The sequence below is a fragment of the Fundulus heteroclitus genome, unplaced genomic scaffold (genome assembly GCF_011125445.2).
Source record: "Fundulus heteroclitus isolate FHET01 unplaced genomic scaffold, MU-UCD_Fhet_4.1 scaffold_721, whole genome shotgun sequence".
Classification (NCBI taxonomy): domain Eukaryota; kingdom Metazoa; phylum Chordata; class Actinopteri; order Cyprinodontiformes; family Fundulidae; genus Fundulus; species Fundulus heteroclitus.
This window is the reverse complement of record NW_023397167.1, coordinates 35,387-59,266: the sequence shown is the minus strand read 5'-3', so window position 1 is coordinate 59,266 and position 23,880 is coordinate 35,387. Positions and strand designations below refer to the sequence as shown.

The following is a 23,880-nucleotide window of genomic DNA, read 5'->3' as shown; positions in this document are numbered from 1 at the left end:
GGGTGGCTTGTGTTGATGGGTTTGTGGTGCTGTGCCAAGCTGTTATCTCCTTAGCCGGGTAGAAAATGATTTATTAATTGCTTCATTTAACGCTCCCCGTGTCCCCCTCCTTCTTCCCCTCTGTTACGCAAACACACAAATAACATCACACAAGGGCTCGCGTGCTTGCACACACACACACCGCGCGCGCGCGCAGGAGAAAAGAGACTTTTAAAAGTCGCCCCGCGTCCACCTCTGCAACGACTGAAATGTTCTCTCTCGGCGCGTCTCAGTGGGGACTGTGGAGGGAACAGTACGGCTGTAAAGGCCATATGCTGGCCCATTCACATGTAATAGCAGGAAAATCTGGGGAGGCTCAGCCAAAGGAGCTCCACTCCATTATGGCACATTATACAGCAGAACAAGAGAGGAGATCTGTGCATGTTCGGGTCTGTTCCTATCTGGGAAAGCGTGTGGGACTAAAGTGAAAGGGCCAAAGAATGTAAATAAAACACGAAAAGATAATATTCAGTGCACTAGTTTATCTTTCATTAAAAAAAATATGTTTTCAAAAAGCACAGCAAAGGAAAAATGTTGCCTACTCTAATGTGTGTGTCTTTGGGTCGATAACATCAAGAGGTGCATGAATCAAGCTGGTCAGCGGAGATTTGTTAAGGTTGCTTGTCCAGATTAGGGTGGACAAGCAACTTTTGTCTAATTCTGCCCATAAGGTTCTGAAGCGTTTGAGCTGGAAGTGCTTCAGCCTTTATGAGTTGGATGTTTCAATAGATCCTGAAGCCCAGGTTGACAGTGACAATGACAAACATTGCCTTCTAGGCTTCTAGTCTAGATGAGGCTGTTTATATCACTGTTTAAACTTTGCCGTCTGATTTTTTTGTTTCTGTGCATATTTGCCTCTCCCAAAAGCAGCCAAAAACCATAGTCGTTTAACTTATTGAACTACTATGGTTTTTATTAAGTTCTCTCTTTCTAACTCTAGAGTGTTTTTTCCCCTCTTATAGCCCCCACTGGTCCTCTTCATAAGCTTAGGTTATTGTTGCTAAAATTCATTGACATCTTACATGAGCAGCAGTCGTATACTATCTAAATGAACACTACTGAGGGTAGAATTTGAAGAATAAAATGCTAATAAGGAGGGTAAAAAAATCAACAAAAACCTTCAAAAGAGCTCTGATTCTATCTTGATTGAACACTAATTCACATAGCAAAATGGCAAAACATGTTCCGCAAGTGATGAACTATATCTAAAAGGAGTTTCACTGCTTTAACAGCAAAGTCTGGCCTGCAGCTTTAAAGCCAGCGCGATTCGGATTAGGTCAAGTTTGTCGCCGGCGTAGGGGGCACGGCGTGCTGTGCTCGTGTTTACTGTCAAGGATGAGTAAAGCCACCGCGACGTCCTACTAAGTGACTAAAACTCAGCTGTGCGTGCGCGCCTGTGTGCAGAGGAGAACCAGACTGCTGCAGCTGGGTCAGTGCAGTCGGCGGACCCCCGCGGGGCTCCTTGTTAGACACACACACACACACACACACACGCAGGCTGGCTTGGCAACAACAATAACCTCTGAGGTCAGTCGGAGCCAGCGCTGCATTAGCCTCAGTGTGAACCTGCTGAGAGACATAGCGAGCCAGTACAGCTGGTGTTAACCATCCACAGCACCACACACACACACACACACACACACACACCACACACACACACACATATGGTCACAGGGAGCAGCAGAGAAAAAACACTGGCTCTGATACAAATGTCAGACTTGTGCCAACACATCCAGAATGCGCTATATGTACGACTAAGTAAACATTTCAGAGCGTCGGATAAATAATTGACAAGCAGCACATTGTGTGGCTTGTTAAGAAGTGGCTTTAGTGACGACTTGACTGCTTCTCAGATAAGCCTCTCACGGCGAGGAGATAAACAGAATTAATGCATAAAGAAAAGTGTTTTCCGAAGGATGGGAAGCGTGTCTCTCAGCGGCCGTGCATCCGATCTTAACGCCGGCGTCGCCTCAGGAGGAGCGCGGTGAGACGTCACCTGTTTCAGGCTGTCAGTCAGTCAGGCGCGTTCGTTTCCCCGCTGCAGCGTCACCCACAGGTTCCCCTGTGCTCGGCTCTCCCGCCCGCGCCGGCAGGGCACTAACTCTGGACGGGAGGATCCCCGGGTAGTCTGGGAAGGTGAGAGGAGAGGGTTGCAGCAAGCCAAAGGAGTGCGTCTCATTTTATATAGGAAAAAAGTAAGGAGGTAAGCTTTTCTGGAAAGTTCTGCGTGAAAGTACCAAAGGTCCCTCGGAAACAGGGCCGTTAAGTGTAGCTATTGTGTTCAAGATGTTTGAATGACACCTTCAGCAACTCTGAACTTACGGCCCAAAAAAAAGGCAACATCCAGACTAATAAGTGTTAACCAGTTAAAAATCACTATCTGCCTCCAATAAGGTGTTTTTCTAAACACAACATGCGGCGTCATAGGGCTGTACAACGTACCACTATAAACGTTTCATCCATACATCTGCTTGTTTGTTCATCCATCCATAAGTGTGTGCATTGATGGTATAAAAATGACCTCCTTTACATGCATGCGTATCTGTTCGCCGTCCTTCCTTTATCTGGCATTTGCAGGTTTGGTATTCAAAGCCTGGCCACTGTAGAAATGTCTCCTGTAAGTTAACTGTGAGTGGTTTTCTTTATATTACATACAAATAGGAGTGTAAGCGAATTTTAATGCTGGGAATTGTCTAATCCTTCACCTTCTCCTTTTGCTTTTAGATAAACTCATTGTATTTAGCACACTCAGCATGGAGGAGAAAAAGATCCTGATGTTCCTTTAAGGAAAATCTTGTACCCCCCCCCCCCCCTCCCCATTCCCCGCCTTGGTGTTGCGCTTATATTTAAACACACCTGTAATCCTACCTTATAGCAGAGGAGAAAGTTCCCACTGATGTACTGTACTGCATCTCTTTTTGTAGCTGCCTTTTTTCTTAGACTTTCTATAAAAAGTCCATTCAGTCTCTAAATACAAAGTGGAAGTGGATTTTTTCCTCAGCGGTTGTGTCTTCGGTGCAGTTTTGCTGAATGATTTGGACAGTTGGGACTTCTTTCTAAAATAAAAACGGACCCACAAAAATAAGCTTAGGCTGGCACATGATTCTGTATTTGAACGATTATTAAGTAAATCTCAGTTTGAAATTGGCTAAATTAATAGCAAGTTAGAATATGGACTGAATCCTCCTTTAGCCACAATACTGTAGCTGAACACTGATTACAGCATTCCCCATGAATTGATCTGACCTCATCCCGCTCATTAATAATTCCTGTTCATCAGAATTACTCTGGTCTTTTGTAAATGTCAGTGACAAATCTTGTTATGCACACTCCCTGTTGGGCTAATAGGTTAGATATAATAGTTGTCTGGTAATTATAGGCTGCATATGTAAATTGGACATGCAGTGGCTATGGGGGCTGAAACTAATTCACAACTATGGAGCTAATTTTGCTGAGGAATCATTCAAATCTTTTCTGTACGCTATTTCATTAAAGCTGTATGTAGATCCCAACAACAAACGGTTAATTTGCCTTTAATTTTACCTCTTCATTTGTGCTTAGTGGCTATTTATTTGTCATAATAAGATATGTATTCAATCTTAAGCTTGTTTTGGTTCACTTTTGTTGCGTTCGTCTATCTTTTTTAATTATTTCCAAGTGAGAAATCAACAAACAAATCATGAAAAGTAGCATAACTATTTCTTTTACAGTAATTTGACTAATAGTTTTATATATTTTTAATGTTACAAAACATCTTGAAAATGGGGAGACGTTTGTGCTCATAAATTTTCAAATAAGGCATTTATTTAGTAGCATGGTGGGTTGATACCAACTTCTCAGGGCTCAGTTTATGATCTGTGAGTTTTGTGATTATTTGGTGTGTTTTCTCAGATTTTGATGTTATGTTCTGTTTTATAAGGGATAGTCAGCCTTGTGGTTAGGTGGGGAACGTGCACCTTAGTGTCTACCATGAAATAAAGTGCAAATAAGCAGTTTATTTCTGCACCTACCTCTACAATATGTTCATTTGCACGGCCACCATATTGGATGGTAAAGTTGAAGTTGGAAAGAAACGGATTGGGGAAAGTCCACAACAGACTTCTGGATGGGGATTGTATGAGGCACCATTCCTGGTTTTACCGTAGAAGCTTGGCTCTGCAATAAATGTAATCTGCATTGGAGCTGACTGCCGTGTTGCTTTGCAGTTTATTCACAATGATAAATAACTTACTGTTTTAAACGTGGAAACACTCTATGGATGTCAGCAGAATGAGGGTGACTGGGTTTGCTTAATCCCTTCATTCAGGACCAAAGCCCATCTTCTGTCTATGTTAGTGGGGATGTGAGCACAGATATTTTGGACAGGGGCTCATTGTTTGAAATAGTTTTGTTAAGATACTGGTTTGATACTTGTCAAGCAAAGTGCTTCTGCCTGCAGACAGCTCTACCTACAACAGTGAAGCCCGGCTAACCACCTCAGAGCTGGATCATTGCTTTGGTACAGCGGATGCTCTTGCGTCCCTGAAAGGTATGAGTGTTTTGTACGGGGCTGCGATGGCTGATCATACACCTCTTGCACTAACACTAAACATGAACCACTTGCCAGCAGTGATTAGAAACAGAAATAATAGAACTTCAGAAAATCTCGATTGGGCCTCCCCTTGCAAAGGATAACCTCATAGCTTATTCTAATTATACAGAGATAACACTGTGCAATATTCAAATACCGAAGGATATGGTTTTGTGTAGGGATGTGTACAATGGTAGGCCACCAATCAGCTCTCTGCTCTATGTTTAATGACACAGTGAATGCAATGAATGCAGCAAGTAAAGCTTTTTACAAGTGTAAAGAAAATAGATGTGTTTAGGTCTGTAAGGCTGCATGGACTGTTGCAGGTAGACCTAGGTAGGGACCCTTGTTAGAGCATTAGAAGGTCACTAATGTACAATTTAAATATGCTATTCAGTTTATTGAGAAGAATGAGAAAATGCTGAGGGATGATGCTATGGCTGAAAAGCTGCTTTGTGACAATGTTAACGATTTCTGGAAGGAAGTAAAACATTTTTTGAATATGTACAAGTTGACCCAATCCTGCACTACGGAAGGAGTTTTAGGCTCAGACAGTATTTCTGTGCCATGGTATTACAGTACTTTATTTAACTGTGTCCAAAGTGTTGTGTATAATGTGGACAGATGGTTGAATATGACCGCTCAATGATGAATGATGATGTCGCATGAGGTGTATCAGGCAATACACATGCTGGCTGATAACAAAGAGTGTGGGCGAGGAGAGCAGAAAACCCTAAACTTGTTTGTGCAAAGCTTGCTCCTCTTCTTACCATCTGCTTCGCAGGTTATATGTGCCACGGTTTGTTACCACTCGATGTTGTCCATCCTGCTAGTTCCGGCTATCAAGGACAAAACTGGTAAAGTGGGCAGCTTGAAGAACTACAGGCCTGAGAAATATGTCAGTACTAAAAGTACTAAAATAATCTTGCAATTTAGGATAAACAATTTTAACAACTCTCTGAAATGAAGCCTAATTTCAGCACTGACCTTTGTATGTTGCATGTTTTTGTTTAAACAATGAAAAGTATGCAAAGAAGAGCTCTTGATCGTGTGAATCACAGTAAGCTGTTTTTTAAACTGAGTCATAGACGCATAGATCTCTGTAAATTGTGAGACTCCTGGCTTGGTGGTATGCTCACCAGACTGTACAGGTAAAATGGGTTCTTAGTGTTTCATCTGGTGATGTGTCAAGAAATCCAGGCAGATTTTTTGCAAAGCGTGCATTGTGGCTTGTGTTGATGACATAGGAGGTGACGTTTGAAGCCTTTAGTGCCAGCCGTACCGCATGACTGCTTCAAGATCTGAGTCGCCAGGTAGTGCAGGATTTAAAGGGCCAGCTAAATGCTGCTGATCCCCCCGTCACATCTCCTTGCCTTAGGATCATTTGTGATATATTCAAGTGTTATTTTTAGCTTTGAAATCAGTAAAAAAAAAAGAGGAGAATGTTGGAAGAGGCATAAAAAAGTTAATCCCAACAACCTGCTGTCGCTCTGTGCCCTATTAAAGGACATATTGACACTCATTTGTGGTGGTCTAGTGGTTAAACTCTGCCACTTTCATTGCTGGGTCATGGGTTCGGCTCCTGCTCGAGTAGACAATTTTTTTTAGCTTGAACTAAAGATTTCTTCAACTCGTTGAGGCTTTACTTCATCCCTTATTTGTTTCCTCTTCCCTTTTCAAATCAGTTATTGTATCATAAAGACCGATTAAGATCATACCAAGATCATAGTCAGAATTTGTTCATTCAGTTTAAAACTTCTAACATCGAATTCACATCAAATAACCACTCTGCCTCTTATGCATTTATTGTCCACTTGATGGCACAGCAGAGCAAATTGAACCATCGTCCTTATGCCTGTTTTGTTGGAGATCTTTTAGTCAGTCTATGTTACATACGCAGATGATATTGTGGTTTTAAGTCCATCAAGTGTGCGCTGTAGAGCATGATATCAAATGCCTATAAGAGTGCTGTTATAATCTTTTGAACTAAAAAGGTAAAACTAAATACGTTAAAATTCCATAATTCAAACTGTCCGATGATATAGTTGGTGTCACCAAATAAATGACATATCTTGGTCATTTTAATACAGAACACCATTCCCCGGTATGAGCGGGAACGTGTGATGGATGGATGGATAACGATGATATTAGTGGGCAGTAGGCAGTGTGTTGTAGGGCAAACATTATCTCACTTAAATTTAGTTTGTGCTTGAGTGAGGTAAAATCTGACTATAAAAGATGAATGGTTGCAACGATGTATTCAAAGTACTTCTAAAAAGACTGAGATGGTGTGGTGCAAGCAAACTGTTTGTGACATCAGGAGTCAGCACTCTGCAGGCTGTGCTTAGAAACCTCATGTCTAAGTTTCAGTCTGTCTGTCTGTCTGCCTGTCTGTCTGATTTACATATTAATTTCAGTTTACTCCTAAAACAGTCACATTCATCTGCCTCACATATATACTCAGTATTATGATTTATTTATTTTTTTAAAGATGACTATTTATAACGTTGAGATGTTGGCTCTAACCTTCATACGAGCTGAAGCAAAAGCTATTGTCTCTCTGAGCTCTTCAGGTTCTGATTGGTAATGAACTTTACGTTTGTCTTGTTGTTCTATGGGTTTGTGGAAAAATTGTCAGTTGTCTTGTCATTGCAGTTGGCCTGTTTTACAGCTGACATTTTGTTTTGATATAGACAATCAAAGTGCGATTACATAATAAGGGGCTGCAATGGTCTCAGAGGAAATTCTGCTTCTGCGCTCCTTCTACTAGACAACCAAAGGTGTAGAAGTTGAATACAGTCTTTGTTGTTTCAGGATGTCTGTTGATATCTTTGTGTAAATGGCATCCTCGGTGTTGAATGGTTGTGGTCCTGCAAATATGTTGCCTTATTAAATTTCAAAAGCCTGTAAATAGTGATATAAAGGACGTTTCAGCTCACTTTCACTGTGCTGGATTGCACATAAATACATTACAGGCCAAGTGGTTGTATGGGCTTGATCTGAGGCATACGTGTCTCCCATAGCATGAACCCTTTAGGCTTTTTGATGCCCCCCCCCCCCCAAACTGCTTCTGAGCCTTTCATGGTTTTGTCACATGAAAAAAGTACAAACTTAAATTTTCTTTTTGTTTGCTAGTTTTTAGATTTGATGTGATAGGCCAACACAAGGTAGGGGAAAATATTGTACAACAAAAGATAAGATTTAGATTTTCAAATCTAAAAATCTGTAAAATGTTCCCTTCACTTGTATTGACCCCACTTTTTTTTTTGATCCCCCCTAAATAAAATCAAATGCAACCAATTATCTTCCCAAGGCGCCTACTTGTAAATAAAGTCCAGTTGTGCTTGATTTCGGTATAAATCCAGCTGTTCTCTGACGGCTCCTCTTTAGTTGTAAAGAGAAACACAGTCTCAATGTGACTGCCTGTATAGACAAAGGTTTAATAATATAAAAACAGTGAATAAACACCAATGACGACCATGGAGCACAGTTGATAAATTAAGGATAAAGTTTTCAAGAAGTTTAAAGCAGCGTTTGGATGTGAAACAGCACATGAACATCTCATGGAGCTCTGTTTAATCCATTGTCTAGAAATGGAAAGAGTATGGCCGTGAACATATCATCCCCATGGAGAAACATGGGTTGCTTTTCATCATGGGACAGACAGGGAATATGAGCACCATTGGTGGGAAGATGGATGGAGCTAAAAACTGAAGAAGACAAGCTGTTAGAGCAGGGGATCCCAGGGCGTCGCTGGGACACCTAGTGCAGGTTGATCCAAATGAGGGTGCAAAATTTCTGACTTTACAATGTCAGAGATATGATATACTTCTTTTAATATAGCAAATGTATGCATTTAATCATGGAAGATGATTTTTGTCTCGAAAATGTACGACTTTCCTTTTTTTTTTTTTTTAGAACTTTTTATTTAACCATTTTAGAAATTTTACATATCATCTCCTGACAGAAACGCAAATAGTAGACATCACGACAAACACAAAATACCAAAAGTCTTCACAATTATGACAGCAGGTAGAGCAGACAATATACACAATCTGTAATCTGTGGCCAGGCAGGAACCTTTCCCAATGAGGAACTCCATTAGACCCCTCCTTCTAGTAACATCTCGTTCCATCATCTTCTCCATCAGACACCCAGATATTCTGAAAAACAAGTCCACCTTTGTATAAAAGTGTCTGCTTGCAGTCATTCGCTCCATTATGTAAACATGTTTCAATCTCTGGGCCCACTGATTTATAGTTGGTGGTTTTACATCTGAAAATGTACGACTTTTCAACATCAGAAAACGTCTTTTCTTGCAAATATGTGAAACTGATCTCAAAATTCCTGAGTTTTTTTGTGGAACTTTACTCATCTGTGGCAAATAATTGATTTTTTTTAATCTGGCCTTATAGCCATAATACAAATGTATTTCTTTTTGGAATTTACATGAATAAAGTCATAACATTGGGTGTAGAAGAAAAAATAATATTATGAGAAGTCACACAATTGTTTCAAAGTCCTGAGAGTAATAACAATTTGATGCTGATTTGCTAAAAAGGTTTAATATTTCCTTATTTGTGAAATCGATACCAAAGTATGACTTTACTAGAAGCTCAACATTCCTCATTTTACCACAGGGGGAAGACTCCACTTTTTTGTTCTACTACTTTACTCTCCCAATTTTATGGCTTTAGTCATAGTAGTCATTTCCAGAATGAATAAAAGTAACCCACCACCCTGTCGGTCTCTGGCGCTGTTATTCAGGGGGGTCACAGGTTGAGAAGTTTGGGAACCTCTGTGTGAGAGGATGTGAACAGAAGGGTGGATCAGATCAAAGCACATTCATGTGTTGTCAAAGTCTAAAATTTAAATCTGGGACTTGAAAATTGTTCTTCACAGACGCTCTCCGTCCAGTCTGACTGAGCTTCAACTGTTTTGTAAAGAAGAAAGGAAACATGTCGGTGTCTAGATGTGTGAAGCTGTTAGGCACATACACAAAGAGTTGTAGGGGTGATTGCAACAAACAAATTCAGGGATGCTTGATAGAAAATGCCCTCAACACTTTTATGATTATGCCTTGATTTTTTTAGTCTGTCACAGAATCCCATTAAAGTACATTAGACCTTATTGTTGTAACATGACAAAGCATGGAAAGGTTGAAGGAGCACGGATGCTTTTGCGAGCCACTTTCATCACGAGAAGCCTCTGAAAACTTAAAAAACGACCTGCTTTCTTTTATTTACATGTCGATATGTCGTCTTCTCCAGGGTCCTCCAGGATCTCAGCCTTCCCCTCACACACAGCCCCCACCACACAACCCCAGCAATCCCATGATGGGACCCCACGGACAGGTAAGACAACTTCCTTTCACTTTCCCCCCCCTCCCAGTTGTGAACACTCACTCATTCACTCACTCATCGTAACACTAAAGTACAAACAGCTCGCGGGTCCCCCGGTGCGTGGCGTACGCCGGGGATTGGCAACATCCAGCATGGTGGACCGAATGAATAATTTAGCTGTGTTGGCCTGATTGTGAGGAGCGGAGGTGCATCTGGAGGGCCTCCTCTCTCCCCTCAGCCCAGCACTCACCAACCCATAGTCCATCAATAGAGCATTAATATTGCAGCACGGGCTGACACTGCGTGGCTCTCCGTGTGCAAACCCACCACAGTGTGGGAGGAGGAGGGCGGAAACGGGAAGTGGTAGAGTGCAGAGTAAGAAAACAGTAGTAAGAGGGTCCATCGCATCCAGCATTGAGTGTAAATACATACGCTGGCCTCCGCTTGCCCCCCCCCCCCTTAAACACAGTCTCCATTTATCTGCATTTCATGTCGCTAACACGTTGTTCTTCCAGTTGGCATTCAACTCTGCGTGTTTCCCCAGGTCGGTTTTTTGTTTGCAACCGTTTCTTCTCGTTTGACACTGAAAGACGGCCCCTCTGGATGTGGGTATTTGTAGTTGCAGCAGGGTACTCTCATAGGTAATACTGCCAACCATCTGTCTGCGATGCTTTACATTATTCACTAGTTCGGTAGCGCTGGCTCTCGTGTGCGCGTCCCGGCCGGCCTGTTCTTGTCCCCCGCTCTGCTGAAACATCCAGATTTGCCTGTGAAGTTGCTCAGACTGTGCGTCAAGAATCGCCGTGGCTCTGCTCTCTGGTTTCCAGGAGATGGGAACAAAGTGTTCGGTGTCTTCTTTGTTGCACTTTTAAGTATACTGCGTTGTTTTTTCTGACCATATTTGTATAATCTCTCTCTTTCCTGTGTATCTTCTCATTCTTTGCTGCATTTCCACATTGTTTTCTTTGCCGTCCGATCCGTCCGCCTCTACCTTTATCTTGATGCCTTTCACCACCTGAGGTCTTACTTTCCAAGGCACATACAGTGACAGCCTTCTCGTTTTTTAGGAGCTATAACAAAACAAAGGCACGGTCGTTGTCCAGCAAACTAGCTCCCCCTGCTGACCAGTAGAGAAGACACCTTTGGACCGAGCGGCACAGGACAGGCTCTCTAATTGTTTCTGACCCAAAAAGGCCCCCAGTCGGGCTGCGATGAGCCCAAATTTCAATCTGTTTTAAATGAAAGAATTCAGCGGATTTGCACAGAAAAGTGTAGCTGAGAAACCTGTTAGAAATAATTATTAATTTTATAGTTATTTTAATTTTTTAATTGTTTGAAGAGATGATTAGTTAAAATGCAGAGCATTTAATTGCCCAGAAATATTTTTTAGTCCATCTTGAAACAGCAAGCCAAGAACAGGGTGAGAATGGACTGTGTCTGGATGCAACTGGACTTGGTTGTGACATTATTAAATTAAAATCTCAGGCCGGATTTTTAGGACCGAGAGCCCATAATGACCGTGGCACGCTGAGACACGTTATGGTTTGTGTGTTTTTTATTACAAGCTGTGATTTCTGTCACATCTCATCCTTTTTATGGATAATGTGTCCCGCTTCGGGGGTTTTTTTTTTTTTCAGCTGGTGTGGATACAACTCTGGGCGTAGTGTATTATCATATTAGTGACATCATTTTTGCTGCATTCAAATCTTTTATTAACAAGTCTTGGGCTGCTCTTCCCTTACATAACGTTTTCAAAAATGCGAAGAGGAGAATGAAAAGGTGCTATTTCCCAAATGAAATAAAGTTAATAAATGATATTAGAAATCTCCTTTTAACCTAAGCTAAAACATTATCTGGGGGGAAATAAATTATTGTATTCTATGAGATTAAATATTCCCAGATTTAATAGTAAAGCCTAACTTTATTTATTTTAATAATATATTCATAGCAAATATACTGGGTAGTTTTTGTTCAGTGCCTTTAGCTTCTGGAGTTTAAAACACAATGTCAAGCAAATCCTTTTTACAATAATTGAAACCCTTTCATTAATGAAACATAAACGTGTTTCCTTATGGGGTGTTCTGAAATCAAATGTAAACTATCTTTTTATTTTATTTTTTTGTCCCCCTGTCCATCCTGCAGCCATTCATGTCTCCACGGTACCCAGGTGGCCCCAGACCCTCCCTCCGAATGCCAAACCAGCCTCCAGGGAGCATCCCAGGTTCTCAGCCCCTCCTTCCAAACAGCCTGGACCCCACTAGACCTCAAGGTGCTGACTCGAAGAATGATGTTGCGGCGCCCTCCACAGTTAATGGCGTCCCTGGTAAAGATGTGTCAAAAGCCTTAAATTAAACTAATCTTCTGTGGTAGTAGCATAATCTCACATTGTTGATGCGGTTCTCTAACAATGAGCTTCAGTGATTTTCTTTTTAAATCTTCCTCATCACCGTTTTCAGTGTGCGTGCTAGGAGGATAAACTCTGCTCCTCCAGTCTGGCCTGTCACACTTGCAGTTGTTTTAAGTTTTGAAATGATTGCTCTGGCTGTAGAGTTGAGCAAGTTTACCTTAGTAACCACTTTAAATTAGCTTTTTCCAGACTTCTGAGAATCAACACATATCCGCCTTACTTGAATGACATGTGCTCTTTTCAGGAATGTCTAAGAGAATCAAATGTTCCTAGAAACTTAGAAAATAAGACACAAATTACAGCAAAGATTCAGTTGCAATTGGTTTATAGGAGCTGTTTGGAATACCAATAAATCTGCCTACAGTGAATTTTGTGAAGAAAATATATTTCTGTCCCAATTTGTCATTTTCGGTTAAGTACATTAAATAAATGTCTTTAATTAAAGGTTATTTATTTTTACCCAAAAACAATTTTCAGTTGAGATAATCGTACCTTAAAAAAGAGGATTTTCTTTCAAGGCTTTTAAACATCTTTACCAGAAGTTGCAATACATGTGGCATGGGTTGCATTTTGTTTTCTTACTTTGAAGAAAAATCTTCATCATCTAAATATGAGCATGTTGTGTAATTATTCTGGTTCTAAACCGCGCTCCTACTCCAACATCCTCTGTGTACCACAACAGGACATCCAAACATGGGAGGCCCAATGAGAATGAACCCCCCGCGAGGAATGGGAGGCATGGGCCCACAGGTAATTTACAACACGCAGAACGGACATCATAGCTGTTAAGGATCAGCAAAAGTCTTGCCAAAAGAAGTAATGACATGGGACAGTGTGTGCTCCAGCAGAGCCCATTCTCTCTCCAGCTGCTCTGCAGTATCATTTCTGTGCGGTTTCCTGAGTGCGTCCATAAAAAACAGTGATGATTTTAAAGCAGCCTATAAAGAGAGGGTACATTTGGCTAGACCAGCCCCATAAGCTCAGCTTCAAATATCACAAGAGCCCTGATGACTAGCTTGGCTCTGAGCAGAGGTCACACTCTGCAAACACCAATTATACGTGATAAATGTAGCTGGTTATGTCAGATGCACTGGTATGAGCCCAAACTGGAGCCAAGGTTAATACTCGCCTCTTATGACTTTGATTTCACTCAATGGCTTGTTATATTGTAATACTTCAGATGCTCAAAGAACAGTTTCCCTTTTGTATTCTCATTAGCAGACAGGCACTTCAGTCCCCTCACATTTTAAAACATTATCTCAGACAAAGACACACACACACTGTGCCCTTCAGCCCCTCTGTGTGCCACGCTGGCTCTCTGACTTTGGCAGCGAGCGTGGCGGCAGCTGGCATGGCATCTGCTCGACAAGTGTAATCGTCTGCTGAACAAAACTCTTCCTTCGGTGGAACAGATCTGTGGCCTCACACACACACACACACACACACACACACACATGCATGCATACCCAAGTTTAAACATGTATTGGCAGCCAAACCTCCCCACTGGGCATCCATGAAAACATACATGCAAATACAGGGAGGGGAGTGCAGACACACTGAAACACACACACACACACACACACACACACACAGGACATAATTAGACCCTCGTTAAGAGGAGACATGATCCTCGCTGACCTTCATCAAGATTCAAAAACTTTCGACGGAGCAAGTGTGGGACTCTGTACTGACTGTGTGCCGGTTTCTTTGTGTAGAACTACGGCGGAGGGATGAGGCCTCCTCCAAACTCCATGGGACCGGGGATGCCAGGGATGAACATGTTAGTAGGCGAAAGAAAAGCTTTTCTCTTTTCTTTTCTTTTTTTTCTTTTTTTCTCAAAACTAATGTTTAGTGGAAAATAAATAGATGTATTTAGTACAGTTAAAATCTTGTTTATGAGTGTCAGTGTAATGTTGTATAAAGATTTAAATTAACAATAGACAAGAGTTGTGTTGTTTACTTAGTAAGGCCCAGCATTATTCATACCCCTGGCAGAGTTAGATTTCAAATTAGTTTCATTCAGCCAGCAAGTTTGTTTCTGTTTGCAAATGAGACAATGCAACATTGTAAAATTGACTGATTTTTCTTTAAATTTTGTTTAAAACGGTGTGTTAAATTGTTGATACCCTTCCCAATAAGCAATGGAAAACTCTTTATTGTGTGTACATAAATCTGATTCTTTGTTAAGATACTGATCAGCTTTTTTTTGCATGTGTCCACTTGTATTTTGGTGATTTATCTTGTTGATGAGCTCTAAGTCTAACCCTATTCTTTTAGCTTAGAGTTTCCAATACATTGTATTTGGCACTCCAAAACAATAATATAACATCTGTCAGAAGATACATGTTTGAAAAAATTATTTTAAAGGAGCTATCAGTAAGGTATTAGCTGTAAAATCAACCTAAATCATTCTCATTTGTCACCCGCGATGGAAGTAACATTCCCTATAAACAATTGGTCGTCTCTATCAACAATGTCTGAGTCACGTTTTTCTCCTTTCAAACTTAGAGGTACGATCCGGAACTACTTCAGTTCAGAGTGTAGCTCGTGTTTACTTCCTGGTTCCTGAGCCAATCACATGAGAGTTCCCAGGGTTCCCAACACAGAGCGCAGAATTTGGTATTTTATTTTGGCAAAAGAGCAGCACTCTGCAAACATGGAAGCCAGTAGGAGAAGTGGACCAGAAATAAAACAGAATACAACATTATATATTGTAAACATATCGTATTGTTTAAATAAAAAGAAAGAATAGAAGAAATTAAATTTCTATTGAGAGGAATAAGAATGTGAGCTGTTAAACAAACTCTTTTTGAAGCTAAACAGTTTCCAGTTTTTCTATAACCTTAAAATAAAAAAATTCTATACAGTTATGTTTAATTGAAATTAGTCTGAAAACATAATACAGATTTCTGGGATCAAATCCTAGCGAACATGTTTTAATCTAGAAAAGTTGGGATTCATAATACTCACATGTTTGTCTTTTGTATTCTGTTATTTATCATCAAGACATATTCTACTTATTATTACTTGTTTGTTTCATATTGTTGAGTATCATGCCTTGAGTCAATTTAAATCATGGTTTTTGGGTCGTGACCAGCACCTCCTGTGATCTGTGAATCACAACATTAATCCCATTTTGTAACTTTACCTCTCTTGCTCAGGGGTCCTGGTGGAAGAGGTCCATGGCCGAACCCCAACAATAATTCAGTGAGTCACTCCCTCTCATCGGTTCTCTCAGCCATGACTGGTTTTCTTTTCAGGAACCGAGCTTCATTTTTCCCCCTCTCTTCATGTCTGTTCTCTCTCCACAGATAGCTTATTCATCCTCATCTCCAGGAAACTATGTGGTAAGTGGCCCGTCGTGGGCTCATGTGTGACAACGGGCCATAAATTACCTGTTACACGGCGGTGTCTGACTGGTGCACAGCACTCATCCTTCCTCTCATCCCTTTAGGGCCCTCCAGGGGGAGGCGGACCACCAGGAACTCCAATCATGCCCAGTCCTGGAGGTGAGTAGCTGACTTTTATTATCCAAACTGGATCGGTCTAAATTTGTTCTCTGACAACTCATCATCTCTCCTTGAGATATATGGAAACTTCACACTCAAAATATTTAGCCAAAAAAATATAGAGATATAAATAGTGAATAATGTGATGTGTATGTATCCAGTTTTGACTGATTTTGTACATTTTCCTCTCCTGAAATACTGAAATCCAAGCACTCTTTACTGTGTTTATAAGAGTTCAGACGCGTGTGGTAAAGGATGCAAAGACACGTGGGTCTACAATCCACGGACTGATCCATCCCAGCTTTAGCCCATCAATAAAGTCAATGTGGAGGATTGGCTGAGAGGAAAACATTGATGCCCTGTAGCTGCTCAGTTCCTGTGTGCCTGTAGAGAGCTTATTTCCTCAATTCATTATATATTTATATATATATATATACATATATATATATATATATATATATATATATATATATATATATATATATATATATATATATATATATATATATATATATATATATATATATGTATGTATGTATATATATATATATATTTATATATCTATATATATATTTATATATATATCTATATATCTATCTATCTATATATATATAGATAGATAGATATATATAAATATATATATATATATATATATATATATATATATGTATATATATATATATATACACATCCATCCTTCCATTTTACGGCACATGCTGGTGCCTATCTCCAGCGGTCACATAACAGCTGGATTTACACTGAGCCCCGCACAGATGACTCTGTTTAGTTATTAGGGGACTTCTACATACTGACAGTTGAAATGTCTTAACACAACTGGTGATTAAAACTGATTCTGATTCTTGATTTTGTAGCACAACAGCTTAAACATCTTCTGCGCACTAAAATATTCACCTGCTTTCTTTCCACAGATTCCACAAATTCAAGCGAAAACATCTACACAATGATGAACCCCATTGGCCCAGGTGGAAACAGACCGAACGTAAGCGCTCTAAATGTTTATTTACTCGCCTTTTATAGGAGTCGCTTTGTGCCTTGTTAACAAAAACAAACTGAAATAATAATTTATTTATTTTTTATGTAGTTCCCAATGGGACCGGGACCAGATGGACCCATGGGTGGAATGGGAGCGATGGAGCAGCATCATATGAACGGATCACTAGGTGAATCTTGAGTGTGTGCAGCAGATACCTTCCTGATGAAAGTGCTTCTTTCTTTGCTCAGAGGCTTTTTAGAAGTAGTACACTGCCCTCTCATGGCAGATTCAAGAAGTGTTTTAACAGTGTATATTCATTATTATTGATTAAAGTTTAAACAGATTAGAGGGGGATGAGCAGGCCTATTGATCCCATGGATGGGATGTGATCAGTGAACGCTGCAAAGTTCTTGTTTATCCGTATCAGTAACAAACAGCTTCATCAGAAACCTTTACTTATTGGGGGAAACTAGTTACCTTACTCACTTTCAGCTCTTCTGGATGTCCTGGTAATGATTTTGTTTCCTGTACCTTCAAACACAGGCTCTGGTGACATGGATGGGTTGCCAAAGGTAAGACCGTGTGCCTTGTCACGCAGCTCCTGATCCCTCTTTCCCACGTGTCTCTTTATTCATTGGCTGCTGTTGGCTTCTTCCACCTGGGTTGCAGAATTCGCCCAACAATATGGCAGGCATGAACAATCCTCCCGGCACTCCGCGGGATGACGGCGAGATGGCAGGCAACTTTTTAAACCCATTCCAAAGTGAAAGTGTGAGTAGCACTTGACCCTGAACGCCTCCTTTCTCCTCTCACGCCTACTTGCAAGTAAAAAACAAACAAAGCCAAAAAATTGACACCACTGCTCAGCATGTCAACGCTTTATTATGGCCTGGGGATGTCTTCTTTTGCTCCTCCTAAACCCTGCTTCAGACTTTAAACTCCACAGCTTTACCGTTGATCTGTCTGCTGTGTTCCTTGGTCTTCACGATGCTGTCTGTTCACTAATGTACCCTAACAGATCTCTAAGGCCTTCACGGCACAGCGAATAGAACAGCTGGATTTGCGCTGAACTTACAAATAAATGGACTTTTATTTTACAAGTAGGCACCTTTGGAAGGTCTGTGGGAATCCGTAAAGCGGGCTGAAAACAAAGGAAGGCAACACTTTAAAGGCTACTTTACACCCATCGGGATAAGCATCACGCTTAAAAACTCTTGCCAAGTCTGTGATCAAGTTGTAATGACTTGCTGTAGGGATGAATAATGGAGCGATTGAAGGGACACACATAGGTTAACTCTATATTTACTGATTAAGCAGTTGGATGGAATTAGTTTTGTTTGGAGCATCAGAGTAAAAAGGTCTAAATATAAATGCATCTCCCTCCTTAGATGTTTTCATTTTAAAGAGAAGTATTGGAAACCATACGCACTGCAAAAACGGATCCAAAAATAAGTAAAATGTTCTTAAAGTTAGTGCATTTGTCCTTGATTTGAGCAGGTAAAAAAGATTATTTGCCAATGGAACAAGTATTTTGACCCCCAAAATAAGATAATTAGACATCCTGTACTTGAAATAAGGTGATGGAGATAAATTGTTCCTATTTTAATTGCAAAAATCCTATTCCATTGGCAAATAATCTTCTTTACCTGCTCAAATCAAGGACAATAACACTAATTTTAAGAACATTTTATTTATTTTAAGTTTCGTTTTTGCAGTGCGATGTCTATTAAACAAAATCCACAGATTTTGTGTTTATAGTATGAAAATCTTTGAAGAAGTGAGGTGAATGCTTTTGCCAGCCAAACAGGCCTTTATTTCTATATTCTTTTTTTTTTGTTTTTGTATCCATATGGGCAGATATCCAGAGCAGCATCAGAAAATGGGGCGTAGGATCACAACATATGAAAAATAGGATCTATCAGTTGCGCCTTGAACAAATATTCTATTGATTTTATGCATCTGCAGTCACTGGAGAGTTGGAGCTCCCTGTTCGATGCAGAGAACAGGGGGTTACATGCTTTGTGCGTAAATGCACTGCATTTTGTCCCGTCCCACAATCACAGATTTTGATTAGTTGAGGGGAGGCAGAAGGAGGGGCTTGCCCAGGACACTATTACTGTAAGAGACACCCCCGCCTTGTTTTAGCTTGTCCTAACATTAGAAACCGGGAAACCCAAGAAAAACAGCTTGCTGAGAGATCTGCACCAGTGTGCTTTCTCCTGTAGGTTGTGATATTAACCTATGCTGTAGTTTTGTGAGGCTGGTCTGTCAGTGAAATCTAAAATTCTGCCAGCTTTTCTCTCTTGTTTGCTTTCTGCCACCTAAAATAACTAACAGACGTTGTCCGCCGTGTTTTCTGCAAGCCTCCTACTGAACATGGCATTCACGCTACTGTGATGCTGCTTTCATCTAAAACTGGGTGACATAACAATATTAATCCAGCATTTGCTTATCTTGTCTCTCCTCTCTGTTTTCTCTCTTTGCAGTATTCACCCAACATGACGATGAGTGTGTGATTTTTTTTTTTTTTAATCTTTCATTTTACCTCTTCGTCTCCCTTTTATCTGAATCCCTTCCTCCCTGACCACCATGGTGTGTGTTGCGTTCCCCTCTTCCTCCTCCTCTTCCTTCCTTCCTTCCCTTCCTCCTCGTCCTACTCTACGTGGATGGCGTGTGGTGCCACACAGCCCCTGGGGATTCCCCTGGAAAGCAGGACTTCCCTTCGGGCCCCACATCCCACTGCCTGTAAAATGGGTGTGAGAGCGTGAAAGGGCCTCCAAGCAGCAGGAAGGACCTTCTCTGCTCCTCTGCTCCCTCAAGAGCCTGCCGCTCCTTCAGCAAGAACCTCCTCGTGTAGGGCCCCCCCCCAGGATGGCGACCTTCATTTAGCTCGTTACTACGGCGGACTTAGCAGCTGTCGACTCACGTGGGACTTTTCAAAAAAAAACTCTCCTCCTGTGGCAGACATTTCAAAGCGATGGACTGATAATGTTATTTTAGGACAATTTTCATTTTAATATTTGTTTTGTTTTTGTGGGTGATAATGATCTAATTTTAATAGTTGCTATTATCCAGCTAATGTTGGTATGGTTTTCCTGTTAAAAAACAAACAAAAAAAAGACACATTGTGTCTCAGCAGAAGCACCAATGACGACAGAAGAAGCACATACCTGAGAAATGCACAAGGATTTTCTGTTTACATGTTTGGAGGTTGTTGTTTTTTTTGTTTGTGCTTTTTTCGTCTCATTGCGCGGCTCTCCATGAAACTGCATTTCAAGGTACAGTTTGCCTCCTCCCGGATGTTCTTGTTGTCGTCTGGTGGGGATGTGGACAAGGGAAGAGGGATACATCGTCTGGGGGTGCGTTGTCTGCTGACACACATGGACATCAGGTGTTATCTGCCTTGTCTTAATAAAAAAAAAAACACACCCCTAAAATAACTGTTTGACCTGCTGGGGAGCAGCTCAGCTGGGACACACTGACAGGAACTGTTTCAGGTAACTCCGTAACAAAGCTGGATGGCAGTTTGGGAATCCCAGATTTCTTCTTGTATGTAAAGAAAAAAAAAACAGGTTTGGCTTGTGTGGTGCTTGTTTTCTTGTTTTTATTTTTTTGTCAGTTGTAAGTGAATCCTTAAACCTGGTTAGTTTCTCTCTCTCTCTCTCTCTTTTCTGGACTCCTGCGTGGCTACGTTCCCATCGAGCATTGACTCTCAAGATCTGGACAGGGTTTCATTTTTTTTTTGACTTGTGGATCACTTTGAACTCTTGTAATCCGCTCACAAAGCCCGTCTTGCTCTAAATTGGCTGGTATAGGATTCTCAGGGTATGATAATGGAAAAAATCCTGCAGTGTCACAGTGTCGACACCAGCGAAATTAAAACCAGAACAGCGATCTAAATATGCTCTTATGAAAGGCAACAGTTATTCCAACTGCTGCTAAAATGTAACCTGTTAATTATTACCCTTATTTAAACGTCATCTGTGGCATTATATAGTGTTTTTTTTATTTGATTTATTGATTAAACATGTTAATAACCTGGAATCTTGTTAAAAAGACCATAGAGGCAGTAATAATATTATTGTATCTTGGCATTTCTTTTCTATTTTAACGTTTAACAACATCTGGCCTGCGCCAGTCATAGTCACAGGATCCCCCTTTAGACGATGCAGATGAACTTTGTGATGATGGACTCGCTCAGATCAGGCGATGCACCTTGAATTTTGCAGATCCTGCAGCCACACTAGTCTAAAGAAGAGGAACAATTGTAGGAAACTCCGAAAATTGTTATATTTCTTTTCACTGGACTGCTTTCCTTTTTTTTTTTTTTATGTATGTATGTGTCTGAAACTGCAGCAAATCTAATCTTCACACATGGCTACATATCAAACTATCGAAGGGTTTTCCAGTATGTCCTGTACTCTGCCTTATCACTTGCTGCTCTGACCCAGATCTCTGTACAGCGTTCACGTCGACAGACAATAAGCAAACAACAGGTGGAGGCTCTGTGGGAGTCGATGACGTAGTTATGCATTTCCTGATATCAGTGTAAACAGGGATATCTCCAGGATTTGGCAATCAGTGGCCTGGGAATTAGCCTCTCCTTCCTTGGACTTAGTGGCACACCTTTCTTTTCTCTATCCTCCCACCCCAACCCCTCCCCCACTTTTCATTTTCTTTATTATTATGTTGTTGTTTTTTTGTAAATACTGTAAAATGCATTTTGATATCATTGACATGTTTTTGAAATGTCAGTCACTACCAATGAATACAGTTGAAAGTAAATTATAAATAAAAACTGTTCATGTTTTTTTCACAGAGAAAAAAGATGCGCTAATCTAACCATTTGGCTCACGGGGCTAAAATTTATAAGATACTGTAAAGTGGCTGAATGTGTAAATGACGGCAACGCGGTGAAGGGATAGAGGGTTGGACGGGATAGAAAGAGGACAGGACGGAGAGATGCAAAACGAGCCGCGGCGTCCTCGCTCCGCCCCTTTACTCCTTTTTTTTTTTTATTTCAGTCTGTTGGCTTTGAAATAGAAAAATCCTGTGACTAAGTTTTGTAAAAGGGCATCTTTTCACAAAAACATGCAACGTCATGTCGCAGTTTTTGATATGAAGGATTTTTATCAGTTCAAGAACACTTTTAAGCTGGAAAAAAAAAAAAGAAATCTATAAATTAAAAGTACAACAAAATCAGAAATATGGGGGAAAACTGTGTTCTTTGCTATCCACTCCTGTGATAGCACTGTATAGTTGAAAGCTCTCTCACTGATCCTCTCTCCGTCCTCTGTGTATATTGATCGTTGGCCATCTCTGTACTTCTATTGTGATGTATAATACTGTACCATTAGGAAGATTTGCTGGTCGGGTGGGCTGGTTGTTTTACTCGGGGGCGGGTTGGGCTTGAACCGTTCATGGTCCTCTCAGATGATGCGGCAGTATTCAATATGAAGCAGTCTGTCTCTTGGGTTTGCTTTGTATTTCATGGTAGGATAGTTGAGAATCTTGTCTTAGGGAGTTAGGTGTCTTGTGTAGGTAATAAAGATGTTCTTTGTATGTTTCTTTATATTGTAAAGTTTCTTTAGACTGAAAGAAAAACAGATAATTTGCTTATAAAAAAGAGAAACAATGCATCAATAATAAATGTCATTTGATTTTTTTCCCCCTGTTGTTTGTATTTATTATCCTAAATCTTTTTTTTTTTTTTTTTTACATTAAACTTGTTTTTATAAGGGTCTTAAACTAGATATGTTAGGTCTCAACTGAGCAGTTTAGTTGACATAGTTAAAGAAATGCTGTTTTAACAAATTTCAAATATTCTAATCTTTAAATCTAAGGAGCATTTAGACCAGAAAAAAAAAATCAGACTGGCAGGAATACTGTTTTTTAATGGCTTGAGTTTTTCTTGTTTACTTTGCATTCAGGGGAAGTTGCTATGATGGACAATCAGACAATAATCAATGAATTGTAAAGTTAATAAATGCCAGAAGCAGGGCTGCTAGCACTTGGTCAGCTCAGAGCGAAAGGTTAACGAGGACAGGAAGGACTATTTCTTAATTTAGTTCCCCGCAACCAGGTTCAAATTAAATTTTCACAGTTCACCAAATAAAGTTTGAACAAAATTCACCGCTTCAACTACCTCTAGTTCCTGTTTAGTCATCATAATATATGAAAAAAGAGTTTTAAATCATGTCACAACATCTTTATCAGGGACACCGCACTAGTACCTGTTTGGACCCCCTTTTGTTTTTATAAGTGTCTTGATTCTTCGTTGCAGATTCAAACACATGTTGCAAGCATTCTTCAGAGAAGTGGGACCATATTGACCAAATAATATCAAACAGTCACTGCAGATTTATCAGCTGTGCATCTATGCACTGCAAAAACAGATCTAAAAATAAGTAAAATGTTCTTTAAGTTAATGTTATTTGAGAAGGTAAATACGATTTTTTGCCAATGGAATGAGTATTCGACCACTAAAATAAGATAATTAGACATCCTGCATTTGAAATAAGATGATGGAGATGAGTTGTTCCCATTTTAAGTGCAAAAATCTTATTCCATTGGAAAATCATCTTATTTACCTGCTCAAATCAAGGACAAATACACTCATTTTAAGAACATTTTACTTATTTTAAGTTTCGTTTTTGCAGTGTGATGTGAGTCTCCTGCTCCAACACATAATCCCAGAGCTGCTCTGCTGGATTGATGACTGTGGAGCAGAATTAACTCATCGTATATTCAATAAACCAGCTTGAGATGATCTGAAGGTTGTGGCATGATGCATTATCCTGTTGGTAGCTGCCATCACTACAGTCATAAAGCAATTCACATGGTTATCAACAGAAATATGGTATTTATGCGGTATTTCAACACTACCCGGTTAGTATTAGTGGATCCAAATTGTGTCAAGATGATACATTCCCCAACCCAACTTCAAACCCTGCATTTTTAATGTGAATTTTAATGTAATACAACAAAAAATCAATCGGAAGATAGGTCAAAATTTCCTC

At 40.2% G+C, this 23,880-nt stretch overlaps 1 protein-coding gene across 2 annotated transcripts; it reads left to right on the top strand.

Annotated features, from left to right (window-relative positions):
- Positions 1 to 9,879: 9,879 nt before the first annotated feature.
- On the top strand, positions 9,880 to 22,527 carry ssbp4 (single stranded DNA binding protein 4; the record flags this gene model as incomplete). Of its 2 annotated transcripts, none has more annotated exon segments than XM_036134044.1 (12): positions 9,880 to 9,963; positions 12,094 to 12,220; positions 13,041 to 13,108; positions 14,074 to 14,138; positions 15,520 to 15,565; positions 15,670 to 15,705; positions 15,813 to 15,867; positions 16,797 to 16,867; positions 16,970 to 17,048; positions 17,405 to 17,433; positions 17,531 to 17,632; positions 19,549 to 22,527. In XM_036134044.1, coding segments are annotated over 12 exon segments (843 nt in total), but the record flags the coding sequence as incomplete, so codon positions are not given.
- Between the last annotated feature and the right edge of the window lie 1,353 nt (positions 22,528 to 23,880).